The 23,147-nt window shown below is 39.6% G+C and overlaps 1 protein-coding gene across 1 annotated transcript in view; it reads left to right on the forward strand.

Moving 5' to 3' along the window:
• HSD17B4 (hydroxysteroid 17-beta dehydrogenase 4) overlaps positions 1–23,147 on the forward strand; it is an 87,131-nt gene that overhangs the window by 45,788 nt on the left and 18,196 nt on the right. Inside the window, exons 14-21 of the mRNA XM_035013980.1 lie at positions 473–524; positions 3,032–3,103; positions 5,034–5,137; positions 8,063–8,128; positions 17,722–17,791; positions 18,397–18,503; positions 19,592–19,678; positions 23,026–23,112. Of these exons, the coding sequence (XP_034869871.1) occupies positions 473–524; positions 3,032–3,103; positions 5,034–5,137; positions 8,063–8,128; positions 17,722–17,791; positions 18,397–18,503; positions 19,592–19,678; positions 23,026–23,112 (645 nt within the window). The remainder of the gene's footprint in view (positions 1–472; positions 525–3,031; positions 3,104–5,033; positions 5,138–8,062; positions 8,129–17,721; positions 17,792–18,396; positions 18,504–19,591; positions 19,679–23,025; positions 23,113–23,147) is intronic.

Consider the following 23,147-nt stretch of genomic DNA (forward strand, 5'->3'; position numbering starts at 1 on the left):
TGAATGTGTCGTAGGGTTTACTTTCGTGTTTTAGTTGAGTTGTTTGTATGTGGTATGTGTGATTTGAAATTACTTTACTTGCACTGGCCAGTTTGTTCATTTTTATTTAACAGATATTTATTAATTACCCAGTATGTTCCAGGCACAGTGATAAGCACTGGAAATATAGCCTAGTTTAGTGTTTGCATTGGCAAACAATCCATAATTAGCAGTCAACAAAGATTTGTGAACGTCATGGAAGAACACAGAGGTATCTTTTCTGCTCCAAAAGATCTGACTGTCTTTAGATTGGGGGACTGATTAATTTTGAATCATATGGTTAAGAAGTAGAAGCCAAACTGAGACAGATAATTTGGGGAAGTAGTGATGTGAGCATGTAGACAGTGAAATATCACTTGTGATTAGCAATATTCACAGCAGAACCTGTGAGACATGAAAGTCTGCTAATAAAATTTTGTTTACCCTGACATAGGTTCTCCACGGGGAGCAATACTTGGAGTTATATAAACCGCTTCCCAGAGCAGGTGAGTGCGTGAAGCACTGATTTCTTAATCATACCCTCATTTTATTTCCTGACTAACCTTCCATACTGTGTCATTGTGTTAAGCTGGTGCAGAGTGACTTAAATAAGTCATATGGCAAGGTATTGAATGGCCTGTCAGCCATTAGAGTAAATTGATGTTAAGAAGTAGCTGTTTTGGTGACCTTAGACTTTGTCCTTTAGTAGCCTAATTTAATACATTACTTCAGAACACTGACAGGTTATCTCCATTGATGTATGTGTTGTTAACAAGTGAAAAGAGTCTTTTCTAAGTATGTGTGTTCTGAACTTAGTAGTTGTGTGTAATCAGCTATGATTCCTATGAATATGGTTTCTGATTCCTTTCTCGGGTATTTATGTTGGTAGTGATTTTCATAAAGCAAACCACATTAAAATACAGACCGAATTTCTTGTAATTAACTTTTTCCTGCTTTCTTTTCTAAAAGTAAAAAAAAGTAAATAAAATTCACGTCTGCCTTAATAATGAATTTTCTTTTCCTCAGTAATATGTTTGCTCAGTAAAACTGCTTTTCTCATTTTTCCACTGTAATTTGACAGGTTTGTTTTGTTTCACTGCTCTAATGTCAGCATATTGTCTAATTAAATACCATATAAGATGGAAAATACAAAGAAAGTGCTTATCATTTCACATTATATAACTTAGAGGTCAGCAAGTAGCTGGGCTCCTCCTTTAATGTTTCCCCAATTCTTCTTATTTTACTAAAAATTTTATGAGCTTCTCATTGCATAAAGCCAAACAGCTTTATTTCGGTGTTATGGCCTACGTTTCTGTGAGGCGGTGCCCGGCGGGTGGTAGCCACCTGCATCAAGTATCTGCTGGTCACCTGCCGTGGGCAAGGCACAGTTTTCAGTTTTGGATGAGTTCTCTAACCTGGCTACCTACTGCAACAGCCTGTTACTACATTATATTATATTAACTGTTATTTCATTTTATTTTATTTATTTTTAAAAGATTTTATTTATTTATTTGACAGAGAGAGACACAGCGAAAGACAAGCAGGGGCAGTGGGAGAGGGAGAAGCAGGCTCCCCACCGAGCAGGGAGCCCGATGTGGGGCTCGATCCCAGGACCCCGGGATCATGACCCGAGCGGAAGGCAGACGCTTAATAACTGAGCCACCCCAGCACCCATATTTCATTTCATTTTTTTTTTTTAGAGTGGGGAGAAGGGCAGAGGGAGAGAGAGAATCCCAAGCAGGTTTCATGCCCAGCATGGAGCCCTATGTGGGACTCGATCCCACAACCCTGAGAGCACGACCTGAGCTGAAATCAAAAGTTGGACACTTAACTGACTGAGCCACCCAGGTGCCCCTACCTGTTTTTTTAAATAAAATAGGAAGGTTTTGTGTGCGTGCAGTGTGGTGGTGGTGCTGGGGGCCATGGCAGAGGCCAGGACGGTCCCTCTCTGTTGTGTGTGCCACCAGCCTAACATGGGTTCACTTGGGAACTAGTGCTTTGAGGAAAGCAGAAACGTCTGAGACTTCTGCCTCTAGTAGGGATTTTAAATCTGGAGAGAGAGCTAGAGGCGTATACTCAGAAGTGATTACAACAGCAGTGCCTGGATGGCTCAGTTGGGTGAGCGTCCAGCTCTTGATTTCGGCTCAGGTGTGATCTCAGGGTCCTGGGATTGAGCCCCGCATCAGGCTCCATGCTCAGTGGGGAGTTTCCTTGAAATTCTCTTTCCCTCTCCCTCCGCCCCTTCCCCTACTTTCACATTCATGTGCTCGCTCTCAAAAGTAAATAAATAAATCTTTAAAAAAAAAAAGATTACAACTGAAAAGACATATGAATAGGAAGGTGTGGAAAATAGATCTGTCAGCTTCTTGTACCTTCCTAGTCTCAAGTGATGTTTCTCATGAATTATTTTTCTTCAGTAGCTTCTGTACATTTTCTTTAAGTAGTGTTAAAGTTTCCTGTCTAGTAAATAGGAATATTCAAAATCTGAGATGCTTAAGTTTTAGAACCTCTTTAAACTGTGGAAAATCAAGGTGTGACTGCTATTTATGATCTTCCCTTAAAACTTAGGTGATGAGACAGGACCACAAACATCGGGACACTGATGTCGGCGTCTCTGTGTCTCAGTTGGCTCACTTGTTAGCTGTGGTGGCACTGTCAGAGGCTGAGTGACCCCTCCTTGGGCTAAAAAAAATAAGCATTAGATTGAGTACAAGAAACCTAACGGCAGCACTTTATTTTCCATCTAGTTCAGGATATGCTGGTCCCTCGATTCTCTGGGTATTAGAAGTTTGATCTTATGTTGCTCCTTGTTGTTTCAAATGTAGTGACTTAGGCATTCTGTTTCCTTTTAATGTTGAATTATTCAGCATTATATTGAAAATTGTTTCAAAGCATAACTTTTTATTCCTGAACTTACAGTGGAAATTATGTTACATTCTCTCCTATCTGGATGCAATAACTTGATGGTCTGCAAAAGTGTCTGTTTATTTATTTATTTTGCTTTTCATTTTAGGAAACTTAAAATGTGAAGCAGTCATTGCTGATGTCCTAGATAAAGGATCCGGTCTAGTAATTCTTGTGGATGGTAACTCACTTCCAGTTCTTCTCATAATATTGTTAGATTAGTAGGCCTTGTATGTAACCTAATGCTTCACCCTAGAATCTGATCAGTGAGTTTGTGTTCATCTTCTAGTTTGTGAGAAAACAAGATAAGCGTTCCAAAAATTTATAAGTTCTTAGAGAAGAAGCAAAGATGGGGAGAAAGAGCGGGTTGGGGTAGGGGTGGGAAGACGGGTGTTTCCGACACAGGACCAAAGCACAGGGGTGAGAGGTGTGGCAGGTGTACAGAGCATGGTGGTGAGCTCAGCTCGCTGGACTACGGGCTTGGTGGGAAGGCACACATCGACAGCCATCGGTTGATAGTGAGCCGATGTTGTAGATACTCTTGTCTTTGTTAGCTCTTTGGAACTTGGAACGTATTTGACCCCTGAGTCATTTTCATAAACAGTAGTTAGGTTCCTAATGTTGCGCATTCAGGCCTGTTGAACTCAAATGTGGCTTCACACCAGAGCCACATTTTATTTGCAGTGGGGAAAAAAAAGGTTACAGTAGTTTAATAAATGTTGAAATGCTAGTAATTAAACATCAGCTAAAGATCCATCGCTTAAAATTCATTTATCCTGAAGTTTAAGAAGATAAGAAATAGATCTGTATTGTTAAAAAATTTGGAAATAAATTATAGTGGAAAGTTTAATATTGTCTGATAGTTGGAATATAGGCTTCATCATTTTTGTTCTAACTAGATAAATAGAAGGTTTTACTCTATATGCTGTTAGAGGAGCCTGTCTTGTTTTTACTAAATAATATGCTGAGAACAATTTTGATGCTCTTAAGTGTTCTACTAAATTGTTTGTGTTAGCTCATAGAATTTCATCGTATGTCTTTTCTCTCTCTTTTTCTCTTTCTCGTCTTTCTCTTCATCCTCCCTTTTCTGTTGCAGATTTTTGTGTTTTCTGGTCATTCCTGAAGTTGGCCAACATTTGGCTTCAACTCTCCTAGTTTTCTTTTACTCTTCTCCCTGTGCTACCAAATATGTAACATACCACAAAACAGAGGTTCTGCCGTGACCTTAGCTACCCTGTTTACTCTTTTCTTTTGACCTACACCACTGATCTAACTCCAGCTTGGTAATGGGTAATAATATATTAGAATTTGTAGACAAAGTGTATATGAAATGAGATATCCAATTTCCTGTGTAAGGAAGAGAAAAATCTTATTTTAAATACAAATTGCCATGACCTTCCTTATTTTTTATTGTAATTAGATTTTTGCTTAGTCTGTCATTCAGAGTCATATTTCTAGTTTTCTAGAGCTGGAGATACAAGATAGTACTCAAACTCTCACTGGGAAATTAGTTAGTGGAAAGAGGGACAGTTGTCCTACATTCATTCATTACTTATTCACTGACTTGCTCACTCATGTCATATATTTGTTAATTTACTCGTTAATTTAATAAATATTTATTAGGTGCCTTTTCAGTCCCAGGTACTATTCTGATTGCTGGGAATAGGATGGTGAGGAAAATGCCCATGATTCTGCCCTCCTGAATCTTACACCTTCATTCTCACTATTTCTTCTTTTACACTCCAGGCTCTTTTTGAGTCCTTTGGCAGAATGTGTGAATGTTTGAGAGTGTGGGATTTTTGGAAATGTTTGAGATGGAGAGAGTTGAGATACGATAGGCAGTTGAGGAGTTTTAAGAAGAGGTGAGAGAAACTGCTGTTTCATAATGAAGAGAGGATTTGTGAAGATGCTCTTCACTCTGCCTTCTAGAGACTGGTAGTGAATGAATTAAAATCATGCTTTGTAAACCAAACTTGGGCATCTTTAAATTACCATACCTTTCAGTAACTGGATTTTGTTTTCGAAACTTTGAAAGGAATCGCTGATCATATATTGCTAACTAGTCATGTCTTTTGAGAATAACTTTATTTTTTCTTTCATTTGCTTTTCAGTCTATTCTTACTTTGAGGAGGAACTTGTATGTTATAATCAGTTCTCTATTTTCGTTGTTGGCTCTGGAGGCATTGGTGGCAAACGGACATCAGACAAAGTCAAGGTAGGCTCTGGCCTTATAAGCAAAATATATGGGTATTTAAGTGTGCTTATCTATATTTTGAATGCACATATTACTATATGTGCAAACTACACATATTATCATATGTATAATTTCATAGCATAGGTCCTCAGTAATTCACACTTCTTTGAATCAGAGTATGCTTCTTGGATCGGAAGTGTTGTTTATGTGTGGATATTTTGATCGGTAACACATGATATATATAGAAAAGTCTGGCTGATAAAAATATAATGTACCTGAGATAATTATGGGAATATTTTAACTTACACAAATTTTGTAGTACCCAGAGGTCTTTAGAAAAACCCAATGCATGCAAGTGATGCTTGTATAAAATAAAATCTTTATTAAATGACTTAAGCACTTCTTTTATGTAAGACAATGCTAGTTATTCTTTAGTTCTCAAATTCTATCTAAAAACATTTTTTTCTAAAAATACTTTATAACTTGGATTTGACACTAATTCAACCTGGGCTTTACCTCAAACATTTCCAAAAATCCCACACTCTCAAACATTCACACATTCTGCCAAAGGACTCAAAAAGAGCCTGGAGTGTAAAAGAAGAAATAAGGTTTGAGGTAATAAGATTCTACTATAGTAAATATTCCGGAGTAAATGAAGTATACTTAAAGCAGTATGAAGAAACTGCTTCTGGAACGACGGTGTGAGGAGTTCCTGGACCCTCTCCCCAGTGAAATGGTCATGGCATCGTAACTGGTAAAAATTAAAACAAACAAACGTTTGAAGTGTCTGGGAATTGTCCTCAGGGCATAGAGCAAATGACGAAATGTTTATCCTGATAAGACAGTGAGACTCTGTGGTATTTGAGCCACAGACCTCCCCTTTCTCCCTCGTCCCCTGGTTCAGCCTGGTGGAATCTCCACTCCAGGCGTGTGCAGCCAAAACACATGATCCGTCTGCCCCAGCTTCCAGAATAGGGCCATGCTGTCTTCCCAGGAGGAGGAGGTCACTAGTTTTTCTTACCCTGCCGCCACGCCCGGCTTGTGTTGCTGAAGCTCTTTGAGGTAGGAATAGCTCAGGGTCAGGGGATTCTTGTCCTCTCTCCAGCTCCCACGTAGAGGGTGGGGCTTGGGCCCCACTCCCTCTTGCCCCAGCTTGCAAGATTCTGGAAGAGGAAAGCTGAGGAGACCAGTAGCTACTTGCCCTGCCCAACAGCACTTCTCGTAAAGTGAGGCTGTCACTTGGAGATAAGCGGGCCACTCTCTTTGCCCCTCCCCCTATCGCAGTTGAGGAGGGGTTTTGCCCAGGGAGTAAGGCAGGCTGTCATGATAAGAGATGGCTGAGGTTCTTCCGAGGAAACTGACTCGTCATGGAACAGAGTATTTGGAAATTCAAAAGTAAGGGTGCCCACAGAAACTAGATTATGTTAGTGATAAGCAATCAAGAGGAGGCTGGTAAGCTCCATGAGAGCAGGAAGCTAACAACTGGCCCAGTTAGAAGTTTACTAGAGAGAACCATGGAGAGGGACCTAAGGAGAGCCCTCATGGGATCATTAAATCTCAAAGCCTGGCTTCAAAGACTAGCTCTGTGAAGAGGCCTGACTTCAGAGCAGTTTATGTCCCACGGCACTGTTGAAAATAATAGAGCAGTCATCCGGTATGGGGAGCCTAGCAGTTGGGTATTAGGATACCAAATGAGGCAGACAATTGAACAGAGAGATCTAGGAGAGACAGTCGCAGAGACCCCTGCTAATACCGTGGAGCTCCCGGGGTGACTGCGTTCTTGCCTGAGGCTGCACCTCTGAGGAGCACCACCAGGGGCTGCTCACGGTGGGGGACGTAGACTTAGCTAAAACAGGCTAGCCAAGACACTATACAAATAAACTAGGGTCCGGTCACCACAAGCCTGCCGAGGGGAAAGGGGGTCAGTGTCCGGAGTTGCTGTAACAGGTTATCTAAAATGTCCAGTCATCAACAAAAAATTACAAGACACACAAGAAACAGGAGCACATGATCCAGAGACAGGAAAAGAAAACCAGAACAAAACGGGCAATAGAAACTGCCTTTGAGAGGTCTTTTTCATAGACGAAGACTTCCAAGCAGCTGTTCTAAATGTGTTCAGAGATAAAGGAGAGCATGCTGAAGGAAGTCACATGGGATGGCACTGGCTCTCAGAGAAAATCAAGAAAGAGAAGTTATGTAGCAGCACCAAACAGAAGTCCTGGAGCTGAAAGTACAAGGAGGGAAAGGAAGAATTTTCTAGAGTGCTCAGCAGAAGATTTGAACTGTCAGAAGAAGGAGTCAGAAAGCTTGAAGATCTGTCTCTCTGTCCATTTGTCTACCTACCTACCTACCTACCTACATCAGTCTCAAGAACAGAGAAAAAAGATGGAGAAAAGAAAAAGAATGCAGAGCCTCAGGGAAATGTGGGATACATCAAGTAGAGCAGCTGCGTGTAGTGGGAGTACGAGCGAGAGAGCAGAGAGAGAAAGAAACCGGCAAAATGTTGGAAGGAATACTGGTTTTGATGAAGAACTTTAATCCACACATCCAAGAATCTCAGCCAACTGAGAGACCCACACCCTTAGTAAAGTCCATTTAAAGATGAAATCAATTCAGGCTTGAGTTGTTCGTCTAATTCTTACAGTTATTATCACCTTTTGCCCTGGGAGAAGAGTCTTCACCTCTTTCTCCTTTGTGGCCCAGAGAATGGATCCAGTTGTGTAATTCCTTTCATTAAATGGGTCATTTCAGGGAAATCACACAGATGAGGCCAGCAGTTAGGAAATTCTAAATGTTATCTCCTGAGCAAGAAATATTTTTAAAAGCTTTTTATCTAACTTGCTGATTTTATTACATTGAAACATGGCTGTTCATCAAATACCAGTTTGAGTAAAGAGAGTAACTGTTACTCTATTAGTATTTAACGTGTGATGTTTTTGATTTCAGGTAGCTTTAGCCGTGCCTAATAGACCTCCCGATGCTGTACTTAGAGATACCACCTCACTTAATCAGGTAAGATTGTAGTTTCCAAAAGTGATAAAGCCCCTGTTTGCTTTGTTGGCAAGGGCTTAAAGAGACTGCCTCGCTTAGTAGTGAAGAATTGCATTAAGACCTTGGCGAGCAGGATAAAAAGGACTAAAAGGCAAATTTTAGTCACCTTTTTCTCTTTCCGGAAAGAAAATTGAGCTACATTGCTTGAAAACAGATTATTTTTAGGCCAGTTTTAGTGGACAGGCAAAAATAAAGCATCTTAGGAAGGGTAGGTGGTTTAATCTCTTTTGTTTGGCATAAATAATTTGTTTTCTGATGGAGGAGATAAAATCAGCTGACAGATTCTGTGAGCATGCGAAGATTGATTTAAGAAACAAAATGTAACCATGAAGATGCGGAAGGCCACTTTGTTTGTGTGAGTCCCGGAAGAATCTTCCCTGCAGTGGCCAGAGGACAAAGCATGCAGATACAGAACAGAATACATAAATCTCTGATGGTTCTCTGTGAGGGAGCATCTGTAAGGACAGCAAATTATTTATAAGTTTATGTGGTTTTTGATGCTAATTTTGATATGCTTGATATGGGAACTTCTGCAGGATTTATGTTTGCAGGCAAATAGAAATATAATTTCAGGAGCCAGAAAGAATTAAGATCAGTAAATATGTAATTGTATTTTTTTTTTCTGCAGTATGGAATCAGGTGATGGAAAGAAGAACACTTTTTTTTTTCCCTGAGATTCGTTTTTGCCTTTCAGTGTTTTTCCCATCCCCATTTCTTACCCATTTCTTAAGAATGCACCCATATTTATGTTTAATTAAAGCATCATAGTGAAATTAATTTTATTAAGGCACTAAAAGGACAGAAAAGGCTTGGTGATTTCATGGTTCAGAAAACCCAGCAGTGCTCCTTTATTATTCTTGGGTTACTGAAATAACAAAAGGTATCTGCTGTAGATAAGAAAAGCTGAATAGTTTCCAGGGCTTGAATTTCTACACACAGTAAGTCGAGAGATTTTTTTTTTGTTCTTTTACTCTTTTTCAGAGAAGTAGAACTTTTCGTTAGTGCTCAGCAGAGTTGACTCTTTTGCTGTGTGATGAAGGGCCGTTTTTAAGTTAACAAATATTTTTGGTATAAATAACGGGCACCCATCATTTGACAGAGTGTTTTGTCTCTTATGGTCATTTGAGAGTACGATGAAAGCCACATTCTATTTCTTCAAAAGCCATTTTTCATAAAACTTTGCATACGCTTCAAGGGATTTAGGGCTGTTTTAAACTGAATCGGTGCCATAGGAGCTCCAGATCAAGTGGAAGAAATGCGATCTGTGGTCAAGGAGATGAAAGGACACTTGGATACTCAGGATGTCAATGTCGGAATAACTAGGGCACCTCTTCCAAGCAGTGAACGATTAAACGCGGGCTTTGAATCGGTGCGTAAGTGCTGTAGACATTCTGAGAAGGGACACTCATTAGGGAATGGTGTTCGGAAGGTTCTGGTGGGAGAGCTGGCACTTAGCTGGGCTAACGTGGGGTGTAGCCAGAGATGTAGGGCTTGCAGTTTGGCCGGGCCGGGGATAAGAAGTAAGGAGAGCTCATTGTAAGAGAGGAGGAGAGCATGATGCTGTACAAGGGGTGAGAATGGGAGCGACCACATGAGACAGTAGTGGGAGGTGGTTGTGGATGGGCAGATCCAGAAGGAGAAGTGGAAGGAAGGAAAAGATGATGCAATTATAGCATCAGCTCTGTGCTAGGTGTTTACGTTACATCAGTAACTTTTTGGTCACTAAGGAAACTGGCAATTATATTTTTAGCTCTACCCCATATCACTTCTGGGACAGTCTGTTTATCATGTCTTTAGGAGCATTTCTTCATCTTCAAACTGGTATGACATTAAAGGTGTCCTCTGTCGTTTTTCATAATTAGTAAGTAGAAAAGGCATCCTTAGTAATCTAGAAAGACAAGAAGAAATAGATGTTAGATGTCAGGCTTTACAGTTGGGGAGAATGAAGACAAACATCTAGTTGCCCCAGATATATATTTCATACCACTTATTCTAACATTAGCTACTATCATTATTAAATAGAGTTAGTCTTGGGTATATTGGTTATACCGTCCATTAAAATATTTTTTATTGAGTTACCAGGTGTATAATGAGTAGTACCTTTTTTGTTTGTTTTTTATGATTCTGTGTGTTGCCTGGATGTTCCTTCTGCCTTCACTCACATAGCTGTTCTCCGATGGTGGCTGGGCCGGGCCAGGAGGTCCAAAGTGACATCTTTGATAAGTGTAGGGTCTTTGTGCTGATTTCTGCCCAGAATGCCTCTAAACTCCGCAAGGCCTCTTTCTTCATGTGATGGCTCATCTCCCAGGGCCTTTCTCTACTACGGCCCTCAAGGGACCAACCTCTGTTTAGATTTCTAGAGCTCTCTTCTGTAGCTTCCCCCTCTCCAGTGCAGACACATTCCAGGGACACAGTCTCCCAGAGCTCTGATCTTTATCTCTTTAATTCATTGAGATTGTTTGGCTCTGTTTGGCTCTCCCTTTTTGCCCTGCAGTCTGAAAGTGTTGTCCTGCAAAGAGCTGTGCTCTCTTGTTTGTGTCTCTTCTATCAAGAGACACAAAACTGCTCGCTCTGCAATGTCGAAGAACAATGCCCCCCTTAGATTTGCAAATGATTATATCAGTCCTTTTGCTCAATGTTGCCCTGTCACCTCTGGGTTGAATAAAGCTCCTCCTGTGGTAGATTCCCCAAGAAGGGCTCATGTGTATAGTATTCCTTTGGTTCCTGTGTATTTAAAACCGTTTTTCCATACCCTAGATGCTTAAAGAACAACTTGGTTGGATATGAAGTCTTGAGTTTCTCAAAAATGGTGTTCTGTCGTTACCTTGCTTTTATATGTGGCTTTTGAGAATTTTGATGCCAGCCTAATTATCTTTCTCTGAGTTACTTGGTCTTTGTCCTTGAAGCCCTTAGGATATGTTTCTTTATATATGTGTGTATATATATATATTTTTTTTTTTTTTTTGAGAGAGAGAGTGAGTGAGTGCTCGGGCAGTGGGGAGGGTGGAGGGAGAGGGAGAGAGAATCCCAAGCAGGCTCCATGCTCAGCACAGAGCCTGATAGGGCTCTATCTCATGACCCTGAGATCATGACCTGAAATCAAGAGTTGGACGCTCAACTGATGGAGCCACCCAGGCGCCCCTATTTTTCTTTATCTTTAAGGCCTAATAGTTTCATTAGGCTGTGTCTCAAGTGTTGCCTGTTCCTGGTCAATTTCCCCATGCCGCTGGTAGGCCTTTTTAATAGGTATATTTACATCTTCTTTTCTTTTCAGCAAGTTTTCTATAATTTTAAATAGTAGTTCTCATTCATTCTTTTGTTTTTCTTAAGTAGTTCAATTTTATGTGTGTTGGATCTTTTTCTGTCTTCTTTTAGCCACTTTGTCTCTGCCTTTTTTACTTCCTTCTTGGTCTCAGTTCTGTTCTCTTGGTTCTTTCCCTCTCTTTCTTTTATGTGCCATATAAATTTTGATTTGCATATGTTTCCCTCTAGGCATCTTATAATTTTTTTTAAAGATTTTATTTATTTGAGGGGGATGTGGCAGGCAGAGGGAGAGAGAGAATCTCAAGCAGACTCCCCACTGAGCACGGAGCCCCATAAGGGGCTTGATCTCACGACCCTGAAATCATGACCTGAGCCAAAACCAAGAGTCAGATGCTTAACTGACTGAGCCACCCAGGAGCCCGTAGGCATCTTATAATTTATTCTTCATTACTGATAGAATTTCCCCCCTTCCCTTCCTTTCCTGAGTTTAATCCTATCTTATTTCATTTCTTCATGTTTGTTGTCCATTTGATGTTCTTAGTTTTTGAGTTTTAGATTCATGGTGTTTGTTTCATATCCCCAAATGCTTGAGTGTTGTGTTATAGTTTTCTTCTGTTTGGTAGTTGTTTTGTTTGGGGAAATTTCATTTATTGTAATGCTTTGGTTCTTATTTCCTCTGTTAGTCTTACAGTAGCTTTCTACAGATGGAGGCTGCTTACCTGTTTGCAGTTTGTGGGTAAGATTGGTAGTTTGTAATGGTTTACAAAATTATCTCATTAAGGAATTCAGGACTGCCCATTTCGTCAATGCGGCAAAGTGTGTTTTCTTTGAGAGATGGCTTTTTGGAGTGGGACATTGTCAGGAGCTGTTTTATTAAAATCATTTTTTTTTTAGTTCTTTTTATCTTAAATTTCCTGTCTTGCTTATTTTTTCCTACATTATCTAGTTTTGAAAGCGGACTTCTTTGTTTTATCTTCTTCTCCCCCAGAAATGTTGCCTTTCTGGACTGCCACTTGGAGGCCTATACACTTCTAATTCTTTTCTTTGTAGTCCATGTTCTCATCTTTCAGGATTCTCCTCAGGACTTTTCTTTTTCCTTAAGGGGAGCTTTCTGGAAGTGATTTTTCTTTCTTTTCCTCTCCTCTCTTCCACACTGCTTCTGCGCTCCCCTTCTTATCCCCTCCGCTCTCTCCTGTAGCTTTGAGAGGGTGCTCAGAAGGTAGCTCTGCTGGAAATTGGTGCTTATTTTTCTGCTGAGAGCAATTTGAAGTTGGCAGTGTTCTCTGTCTTTGGTTACTGTCTGTAGGCTTGGGATCTATTTTATTTGTTCTTCGTGTTGATTTGTATGTTTTTTTGGAGCATGTGAGGATTTGGCAAGTACACATTTCTGAGCCTTTTGATTTAGCATTTAGTTTAACTTAATGATACAATTTTTAAAAATAAAATTAAGAACTAATTTAATTTCCTGATATGTCGAAGAGCCTCCCACTCACATATAATACACAAGTAAGGCAATTTAGAGCTGTTTTTCTTAGTTGTGTGTGTACGTGTGTTTGTGAGTTTTAGTGATTTTTGTATCTAGACAGAGATGAAACAAAAAACAAGATTTTAGCTTTCCTTCTGAAAGTTGAAATATGAATGTCTGTCAAAATATTCAGAAAGTAAGCCTTGACAGTGTTCCTTATTATTTGGAAAACGGTTATTTTGCATTTATGATTGAATTTAGTAAAACATCCAGTCCCTTGACTTTAGTCGTGTCTCATGCTGGCTCTGTTCTGTCTTTGCTTTCTCTGCCATCTATAGGAAGCAATACTGTCATTGAAATGATATGAAAATTTTCATATTCCTTTAATAGGATTTCTTTAGGAGAATTGGTTGTTCTTCATTTATAGGAATGATATCTGTGGGGTAAGAAGACTGGTACTAATCTTAAAACTTGGTTGTTGTATCCCTGTGCACGAACACTGCCGTAGGTTACAGTTGTGACCTCCAGTGATCTCAAGGAGAAATAAAAAGGAGGAACCAGAAAACCAGTTCAACTGAGACATGCAAGCAGTATTTTTAAACAATCAGATATATAGAAACATCATGTATTAAGATGACCCCAGGGTCTTTCTCATGTCTGTGTGGAAATCAGAAAACCTTAATTTTTACATTCTTAACAAATTATACCTTATGACATGCAAGTATTTGGAGAAATGCTTGCAAGCACATGTTCCTCTTTTCCCTTTTGTATATATAATCTCCTGTAGCTAACAAGCTTCAGGACAGTTCTTTTTTTTTTTTTAAATTGACTTTTTATTGTTATGTTAATCGCCATACATTACATCATTAGTTTTTGATGTAGTGTTCCATGATTCATTGTTTGTGCATAACACCCAGTGCTCCATGCAGAACGTGCCCTCCTTAATACCCATCACCAGGCTAACCCATCCTCCCACCTCCCTCCCCTCTAGAACCCTCAGTTTGTTTCTCAGAGTCCATCGTCTCTCATGGTTCGTCTCCCCCTCCGATTTCCCCCCCTTCATTCTTCCCTTCCTACTATCTTCTTTTTTTTTTCTTAACATATACTGCATTATTTGTTTCAGAGGTACAGATCTGTGATTCAACAGTCTTGCACAATTCACAGCACTCACCATAGCACATACCCTCCCCAATGTTTATCACCCAGCCACCCCATCCCTCCCACCCCACCCCCCACTCCAGCAGCCCTCAGTTTGTTTCCTGAGATTAAGAATTCCTCTATCAGTGAGGTCCTATGATACATGTCTTTCTCTGATTGACTTATTTCGCTCAGCATAACACCCTCCAGTTCCATCCATGTCGTTGCAAATGGCAAGATCTCATTCCTTTTGATGGCTGCATAATATTCCATTGTATATATACACCACATCTTCTTTATCCATTCATCTGTTGATGGACATCTTGGCTCTTTCCACAGTTTGGCTATTGTGGACATTGCTGCTGTAAACATCGGGTGCACGTACCCCTTCGGATCCCTACATTTGTATCTTTGGGGTAAATACCCAGTAGTGCAATTGCTAGATCGTATGGTAGCTCTATTTTCAACTTTTTGAGGAAGCTCCATACTGTTTTCCAGAGTGGCTGCATCAGCTTGCATTCCCACCAACAGTGTAGGAGGGTTCCCCTTTCTCCGCATCCCTGCCAACATCTGTTGTTTCCTGATTTGTTAATTTTAGCCATTCTGACTGGTGTGAGGTGGTATCTCATTGAGGTTTTGCTTTGGATTTCCCTGATGCCGAGCGATGTTGAGCACTTTTTCATGTGTGTTGGCCATTTGGATGTCTTCTTTGGAAAAATGTCTGTTCATGTCTTCTGCCCATTTCTTGATTGGATTCTTTGTTCTTTGGGTGTTGAGTTTGATAAGTTCTTTATAGATTTTGGATACTAGCCCTTTATCTGATATGTCATTTGCAAATATCTTCTCCCATTCTGTCGGTTGTCTTTTGGTTTTGTTGACTGCTTCTTTTGCTGTGCAAAAGCTTTTTATCTCGATGAAGTCCCAATAGTTCATTTTTGCCCTTGCTTCCCTTGCCTTTGGCGATGTTTCTAGGAAGAAGTTGCTGCGGCTGAGGTTGGAGAAATTGCTGCCTGTGTTTCCCAGCACCATTTGTTGAAGAGACTGTCTTTTTTCCATTGGACATTCTTTCCTGCTTTGTCAAAGATGAGTTGACCATAGAGTTGAGGGTCCATTTCTGGGCTCTCTATTCTGTTCCATTGATCTATGTATCTGTTTTGTGCCAGTACCATACTGTCTTGATGATGACAGCTTTGTAATAGAGCTGGAAGTCGGAATTGTGATGCTGCCAGCTTTGCTTTTCTTTTTCAACATTCCTCTGGCTATTTGGGGTCTTTTCTGGTTCCATACAAATTTTAGGATTATTTGTACCATTGCTTTGAAAAAAGTTGATGGTATTTTGATAGGGATTGCATTGAATGTGTAGATTGCTCTAGGTAGCATTGACATCTTCACAATATTTGTTCTTCCAATCCATGAGCTTGGAACATTTTTCCATTTCTTTGTGTCTTTCTCAGTTTGTTTCATGAGTATTTTATAGTTTTCTGAGTACAGATCCTTTGCCTCTTTGGTTAGATTTATTCCTAGATATCTTATGGTTTTGGGTGCAATTGTAAATGGGATCGACTCCTTAATTTCTCTTTCTTCTGTCTTGTTGTTGGTGTATAGGAATGCCAGTGATTTCTGTGCATTGATTTTATATCCTGCCACTTGACTGAATTCCTGTATGAGTTCTAGCAGTTTTGGGGTGGAGTCTTTTGGGTTTTCCACATAAAGTATCATATCATCTGCAAAGAGTGAGAGTTTGACTTCTTCTTTGCCGATTTGGATGCCTTTGATTTCTTTTTGTTGTCTGATTGCTGTGGCTAGGACTTCTAATACTATGTTGAATAGCAGTGGTGATAGTGGACCTCCCTGCCGCGTTCCTGACCTTAGGGGGAAAGCTCTCAGTTTTTCTCCATTGAGAATGATATTCGCTGTAGGTTTTTCATAGATGGCTTTTATGATATTGAGGTATGTACCCTCTGTCCCCATACTCTGAAGAGTTGTGATCAAGAAAGGATGCTGTACTTTGTCAAATGCTTTTTCTGCATCTATAGAGAGGATCATACGATTCTTGTTCTTTCTTTTGTTAATGTATTGTATCACGTTGATTGATTTGTTCAGGACAGTTCTTCAGAGCAATCTGAAAGACTGTTTCCCAGGCTAGAGTCCTCAGTAAGACAACAAATAAAGCATTTACTCACCTACTTTGACCCTGGCTTTCTTTCAGCCTGCATACTGTTGCTAATACCTTTTAAGATAATAATAAGAGCTCACATTTATTGAGGTATAAATATTTATCAAGGATAGTGCTTTGTAAGAGGTGTATTACCTCTCAGTTTTTTAAATGAGGAAATTGAGGCTCAGGGTGATAAGGAAACTTGCCCATTAATGGCAGAGCTGGATCTGAACCCAGGTCTGTCTGGCGTCAAAGCCCATGATCCATCATGTTTGACAACTTGCCCTTCAGGCTCTGAAATGTATCTTTGTTTTCATTTGTATGCAACACAGCCCTGTATATTTGCCTAGTATTTTATTGTTTGCAAAGTGCTTTTTAAAAATGATCACTTAATCTTCTAACATATGACATAGAATCTTGCCAGTCACCACTATACAATAATTGTTGATTTGTATTTAATTATTTTTAGAAAGCCATATAAAGGGAACAATGTTGAGTAATTGAGAAAATGAATCATTTATAGAACTATTACATGGAAGGATGGAGAAGAGAAAGAGCTTATTAAAATTGTACAAAGTGTATTTAAAAAGGAATGGCATTTTCCTATGCATTATGGAAAATGTTTTCTAGAAATAAAATGTATTAAAAAAGAATAATCAGTAATTAAAAATAATAAGAATCCGGTAATTAAGAAAGTCAGATATGCTGACACGATGAATCTTTACGCAGCATATCAGTAGTCTTGGAAAGCCTGATGTAGCAACTGATGAGAAAGGGCAAAAGTACTGAGGCAGATCCCAAGGGGAGAGTTAAATAAAGATACACAGAATACTAACTGTTGGCTGTTTGGTGAGTCTCTCCCCGTCAGTACTGAAAAGTTTGAACGCTAAACAAGTTAAATGCTGGGAGCTATGGCAACTTTTTCCCTATTGTTTTCTGTATTGTTCTGCTCATCCTGCCTCATCGAAGTAAAGAAGTGACAGGAAAATCTGGCCTAAGTAGAAATTTCATCTCCCCGGCAACCTGTCAGTCTGTTTTCTTGCAGGATGAGCTCATGCTCAGGATTTAGGGTACCAAGACAGTGAGAGTCGGCGTTCGTCTTTGATGTTTATGTGTCTAGTATTGGCTTACAGGCTTCAGTTCAAATTACCCCGTTAAGAAAGTTGGCCTAAATTTTGCTTGGTTAGAAGAGGCTGTAAATATCTACCTTATCTTCATCGTGTTTTAATGAGTAGATTGATGGATTCATTTCTGTGACTTGCTCCTTACCCAGGTGTAGTTCGTGGCTCCCCTTGCCATTATCTGATGGGTCCCCTCCTCCCCAACTGGGTTCAGTGGCAGGTGTTGCAAAACGCATTTGATTTACAGTTCATCTTTCTGTGTTAGAAATAGTTATTTTTTAAATCAGAGCGTCACTTAGAATATGTTTCTTATTTAATAACCAGCCATATATCCTGTTTTTCTTTTAATGTGTTCTCAGAAACTAGTTACTGAGAATAGCTCATTACTTTTATAATTCTTTCTCCGCAGGCTGCTTTGTACCGCCTCAGTGGCGACTGGAATCCCTTACACATTGATCCTAACTTTGCTGGTTTCGCAGGTGAGTTGCTCATGATATGTACCGATGAAAACGACTAGCTTTGGTCATCTAAGTAACACTTAGAGACATTGCTACTTAGGAGAGCTAGTTTGAGTAATATTTTAAAAATAACCCTCTCCTAACACATTGATGCTAAGGATGGGGAAAGGCGGGATACAGGGTTCAGAGGATGGTGTGCTTGGAGTTCATAATTCAGATTGTGGAGGACGGAAGCTAGTGCAGAGTTTCGATCGGATCACATGGGCGGGTGTCTGAGTTCTCCTGACAGGCAAGGGCGTTGGAGGTTAGAGCAAGGGACTGAGAGGTGACAGAAGGATCATCTGATACTGAAATCAATATGGATGATTTCATGGTTACAGCCCCAGCTAAACAGAACAATTCTTTGTGTTCCCACATCTCTAACATGCATTCCTTTCTTGTTTCTTCTCTGTTTGTTTATTTCATAGTTTTCCCCCCGGAGGTATTTTTTACAACTCTTTTCCACGTTTCTTAAAATAGATGGTATAATTCATCTGAGTGCCGTTTGAAATCCTGAATTAATTATCCTTGGCTTTTAAACAGGATATGTGCCTATGTCTGACCAAATTCTCTTTCTTTTTTTTTAGGTTTCGACAAGCCCATATTACATGGATTATGTACATTTGGATTTTCTGCCAGGCATGTTTTACAGCAGTATGCAGACAATGATGTGTCGAGATTCAAGGCAATTAAGGTATGTGTGTATTATTGTGTAATTTGAACATTAGTTCCTTTTTTATTTTTGGAGAAGGAAAGGAGTTTTAGTGACTTCTTTTAATATAGGTACTGTACTGAAACAATACACATTTCTGTTATTTCACTGACTTGGCAATCAGCATGTGTTCGTATTGTAGCTATAAATACCTCTCACACTTGCACCATGAGGATATCGTATGCAATTATAATTTCAACAGATTAATTGGATTGCTTCATAAATTAATCGGGAGCATACACATGTCAGCCTATAGGCATTAACAGAAACTTGAGATTTACTTTTTTTCCCACTCTTTTGTAATTTGCCCTAACTTAATTAAAAATGTTAAGTGGCTGCATTTGAACTCTCAGAAACATACACCAGTGTCAGCATGATGGCTGCTTACTGATTTTCACATTTTCATCCCTTATAAATTACAAAAAACCCCTATCTCTGCACACAGTACCTTTGCGGAGGTGTACGTCAAAAGGCAGACGCTGAAAAACAACGTTTAAGACGGTGTCAAATAGCTCCAGAAGCTTTTATCGATTTGTGCTCTATGAGGCAGTGAAAATGCATTTTCTGATGTGTTGCCTGTAATAACACTGATTATTTTCATGGTTTTCACTTTATTATAACTACTTGTATTATTACGTAATCCTCTGTACAGAGCAAATACAGTGGTAGAGAAGATGATGAAATAAGAAGTGGCATTATTTTGTCCTGCGCGCCATCCCAGACCTTATTCCCCAGATGTACTTGGTACCACTTTCAGCTGCATCCTTTACGTTGTCCTGGGGATACCTGTATTATTCTCCTTAACACGATGGTGCTTCTGTTTCTTGCTTTGTCAAGATTAAAGACTAGTTATGGACTCTTTATTTTGAAAGATAAACTAGCTTATACAAACTATATCCATTGTCTAATTTTATCATACTACTATTTGTGTTCCTTTATGAGTTTAAATGTATTTAAACCTCTGTTTTCTTCCTTTTATGTTCTCTAACATCCGTCTGAATTTCTGTCCCCACAAGTAGGAAGGTTTCATTTTAAAACATGTGTCACCCTCAAACTCATTTCTTTTAAAGGTTCGTTTCGCAAAACCAGTGTATCCAGGACAGACTCTACAAACTGAGATGTGGAAGGAAGGAAATAGAATCCATTTCCAAACCAAGGTATGAGTCATGTAGTTAGAGGTTCCTTGTTTTGTTACCTGCATCACCACACCCTGTAACCCTGGTCCATCCTACAGCGTTCTTTCAGTGAATACTGGGGGTATGACAGAAAACCTAGAAGGTTTTTTTTTAATCAGTGGTACCTTTTAATTGAAAATAAGATGGCTTTGTACCTTTTTTTTTAATTCTGTTTTACTTTTTACTAAATTGGTGCCTGTATGTAGGAATGGCACAGCTGTTCGGAAAACCCAACCAACCCTATCTTTTTGGCTCAACCAGTCAACCAAGTCATTGTCAAAATATAATATTCAGAATATTAAAGGCATGACTCTCACCCAGATACAAAATGAAAATACGACGGGACGCTGTTTAATTGCTTAATGAGGGAGCCGGCTAGATGATAAAACTGGTTCGGAAGAGAATTAGAGCAACAGTGTCTGGCCCACCAGGACCCCACTGCCAAATAACCTTGCTGGATTAGACGCAAAGCTAATTAATGTCCTACAGAACACTAAAACTATACCCTTTATGGTTATGTTTTCTACTGCACAGGAATCATGTGCATCTTGATCACACCAGAATCCAGAAAGTAACACCGTATGTCACAGAGGTTGGGCCTAATTAAGAGTAGGTGACAAGACAAAAAATAACTATGTCTCCCTAAAGAGCTAAGTAATGTTTGGGTGAGGCTGTTAGCAGTGTTCCAGTAAAATACTAAAAGGCCATGCAATCATCCCTTTATTTGTACGATTTTTAAAGATAATTTTTATCAACATGGTTGACCACGCTAGTACTTTTTTTGGCCGATCATTTTGTACTTGTTAAAAATCAGATGGTGTGTGTTGAGCCATGTAGACACCACCATGAATAATAATAGTAGCTATTAAATACCTCTGAGCAGGCTGTACTATTGTCTCTAATATGCCCAAGAACTCTCCATTCGCTGGAAGAAAATCTAGGTTCAGGGCTCTTAAATACTTGCTCACGGTCACACAGAAAGTGGTCCAGCTGGGGGACACACCCAGGTCTTCCTGGCTCAAAGCCCCAATCCCAGAGCCCTCGCTCTTCTTACTGTATCACAGTTTCTTTCGTCAAGAAATAACTGTAGGGGCGCCTGGGTGGCTCAGTTGGTTAAGCGACTGCCTTCGGCTCAGGTCATGATCCTGGAGTCCCTGGATCGAGTCCCGCATCGGGCTCCCTGCTCGGCGGGGAGTCTGCTTCTCCCTCTGACCCTCCCCCTCTCATGCTCTCTCTCTCTCTCTCTCTCTCTCATTCTCTCTCTCAAATAAATAAATAAAAATCTTTAAAAAAAAAAAAAAGAAAGAAAGAACTGTAGACCTCAGCTTTATGTGGCTGCCTTACTCCCCATTAATTCCTGCGGCTTGCAGTGTCACTTTCCTGCTTAATTTGTGTATACCCTTCATTTCCCGTGGCCTCCTGTCCTCTCCTCTCGGCTTCCTTTCAAGCTCTCCCTTGCCCTGAGAGGCGGCCCCTTACCACTCACTCCGTTTCCTGCCCCCACAGACTCACATATGGCCTTTCTCTGAAATCCTCTTGCAGTTAATATTTGTGCCACCTCTTCTGGAGCCTTCCTATTTTCTAATTATTTTGAGTAAGTTTTATTTTTTGAGTAAGATGATGAAATCTACAAGGGGTCAGGTCTATGACCGCTTTACGGGTGTGTTGTTTTTTTTTAAAGATTTTATTTATTTATTTGAGACAGAGAGAATGAGAGACAGAGAGCATGAGAGGGGGGAGGGTCAGAGGGAGAAGCAGACTCCCTGCCGAGCAGGGAGCCCGATGCGGGACTCGATGCCGGGACTCCAGGATCATGACCTGAGCCGAAGGCAGTCGCTTAACCGACTGAGCCACCCAGGCGCCCCGGGTTTTTATTTTCCTCAGTTGCAGTAATGAACAGCATAGAAATCAACTCCATGGATACAGACTTAAAGGGCTGAGAAATAATTTAATAGCTAAATAGAATACCTTCTTGCCATTTTGATAAATTCTAAGCATATCTTCCTCTCTTTTCACTGTATTTGCCCCCCCCCCACCTGCCCAGTGATTAGAGGTACTCTTTGCTATTAGTTATAGATAGGAATCCTTCTTTCCTTCCTTCTCTCCTTCCTTCATGTTGTATTTTAAGAAATATTTTATTTTATTTATTTATTTATTTTTTTAAAGATTTTATTTATTTATTTGAGAGAGAGAGAATGAGAGAGAGCACATGAGAGGGAGGAGGATCAGAGGGAGAAGCAGACTCCCCGCTGAGCAGGGAGCCCGATGCGGGACTCGATCCAGGGACTCCAGGATCATGACCTGAGCCGAAGGCAGTCGCTTAACCAACTGAGCCACCCAGGCGCCCTTTTAAGAAATATTTTAAATGAATGTTCCAAAGTGACATGCTTGGCTTGGTTGCAAGAAAGTAATTTACTAAAGTGTATTTTGTTCATAAATTGTCTCTTTCCATGCTTTGCACTGGAATATAATTAGAAATAAATAATTAGAAATAAATTATAATAATTAGAATTATTTATAATATATAATTAGAAATAAAATGAACAAATTGAAAGATCTTTTTTCTGAAGTACAATGGCTAGTGGTCAAGGGAGAATGATCTCAATTGTTAAAAATCAGTTTTAATAAATGCTGCCTTCATTTTTAGACCTGGTCCTCCCCATTTGTAGCAATACCATAATTTTATGAAAGAGTAGCCATTAGAATAATTTTAGATGAAGGATTAGGGATTCGAATTAGAGTTCCTTTCATGAGTATTTTGATGAAAGTCTAAGCATTTAGTTTATGCTATGTACCCTTCCTATTTGAAATAAATTAGAATTGTTACTTAAAAAGGATCACTGTGTCTGTTCCAGAGGATTTTATTCTCTCTGAATAGAACAAATGCACTTTGAGCATCACTACTTCATGTGGATACTCACCATGCCTTGTACTATTTATAAGAATTCAGCAGTTCTCACCGTGGCTCCCCATGAGACACACTTATGTTTAAAAAACAATTTCCCCAAATACCAATGCCAAGGGTCAACCCCAGGGCATTTAAATTAGAATTTTTGGAGATGGGACCTCATCATATGTATATTTTAAAAGGGTACCAGTTGATTCTACAGTTAGGGTTAATAACAGTTGTATTAAAATAGCAAGCCTTAGTGTTTATTCATCTTGACATTTAATTTATAAACTTGATTTAATTTGGATTCTTATTTTCTTTTTCTTATGAGGAAAAATTGTTGTTTTCTTTTAAATGACTGTGTACTGTTTCACAACGATACTGTGTTTTCATTGGAATCATCAGAGTGAACTGGTTTTTTTCCCTCTTAAATCTTAAGATCGAAGAAACCGGAGACGTTGTCATTTCAAATGCATATGTGGATCTCATACCAACATCTGATACTTCAGCGAAGACACCCTCTGAGGTGGGTTATCGAAACTGGTAGCCAAGTCATTTTCT

Source organism: Mirounga leonina, unplaced genomic scaffold, assembly GCF_011800145.1.
Source record: "Mirounga leonina isolate KUSES-001 unplaced genomic scaffold, KU_Mleo_1.0 Mir_168, whole genome shotgun sequence".
In the NCBI taxonomy this organism is placed as follows: Eukaryota; Metazoa; Chordata; class Mammalia; order Carnivora; family Phocidae; genus Mirounga; species Mirounga leonina.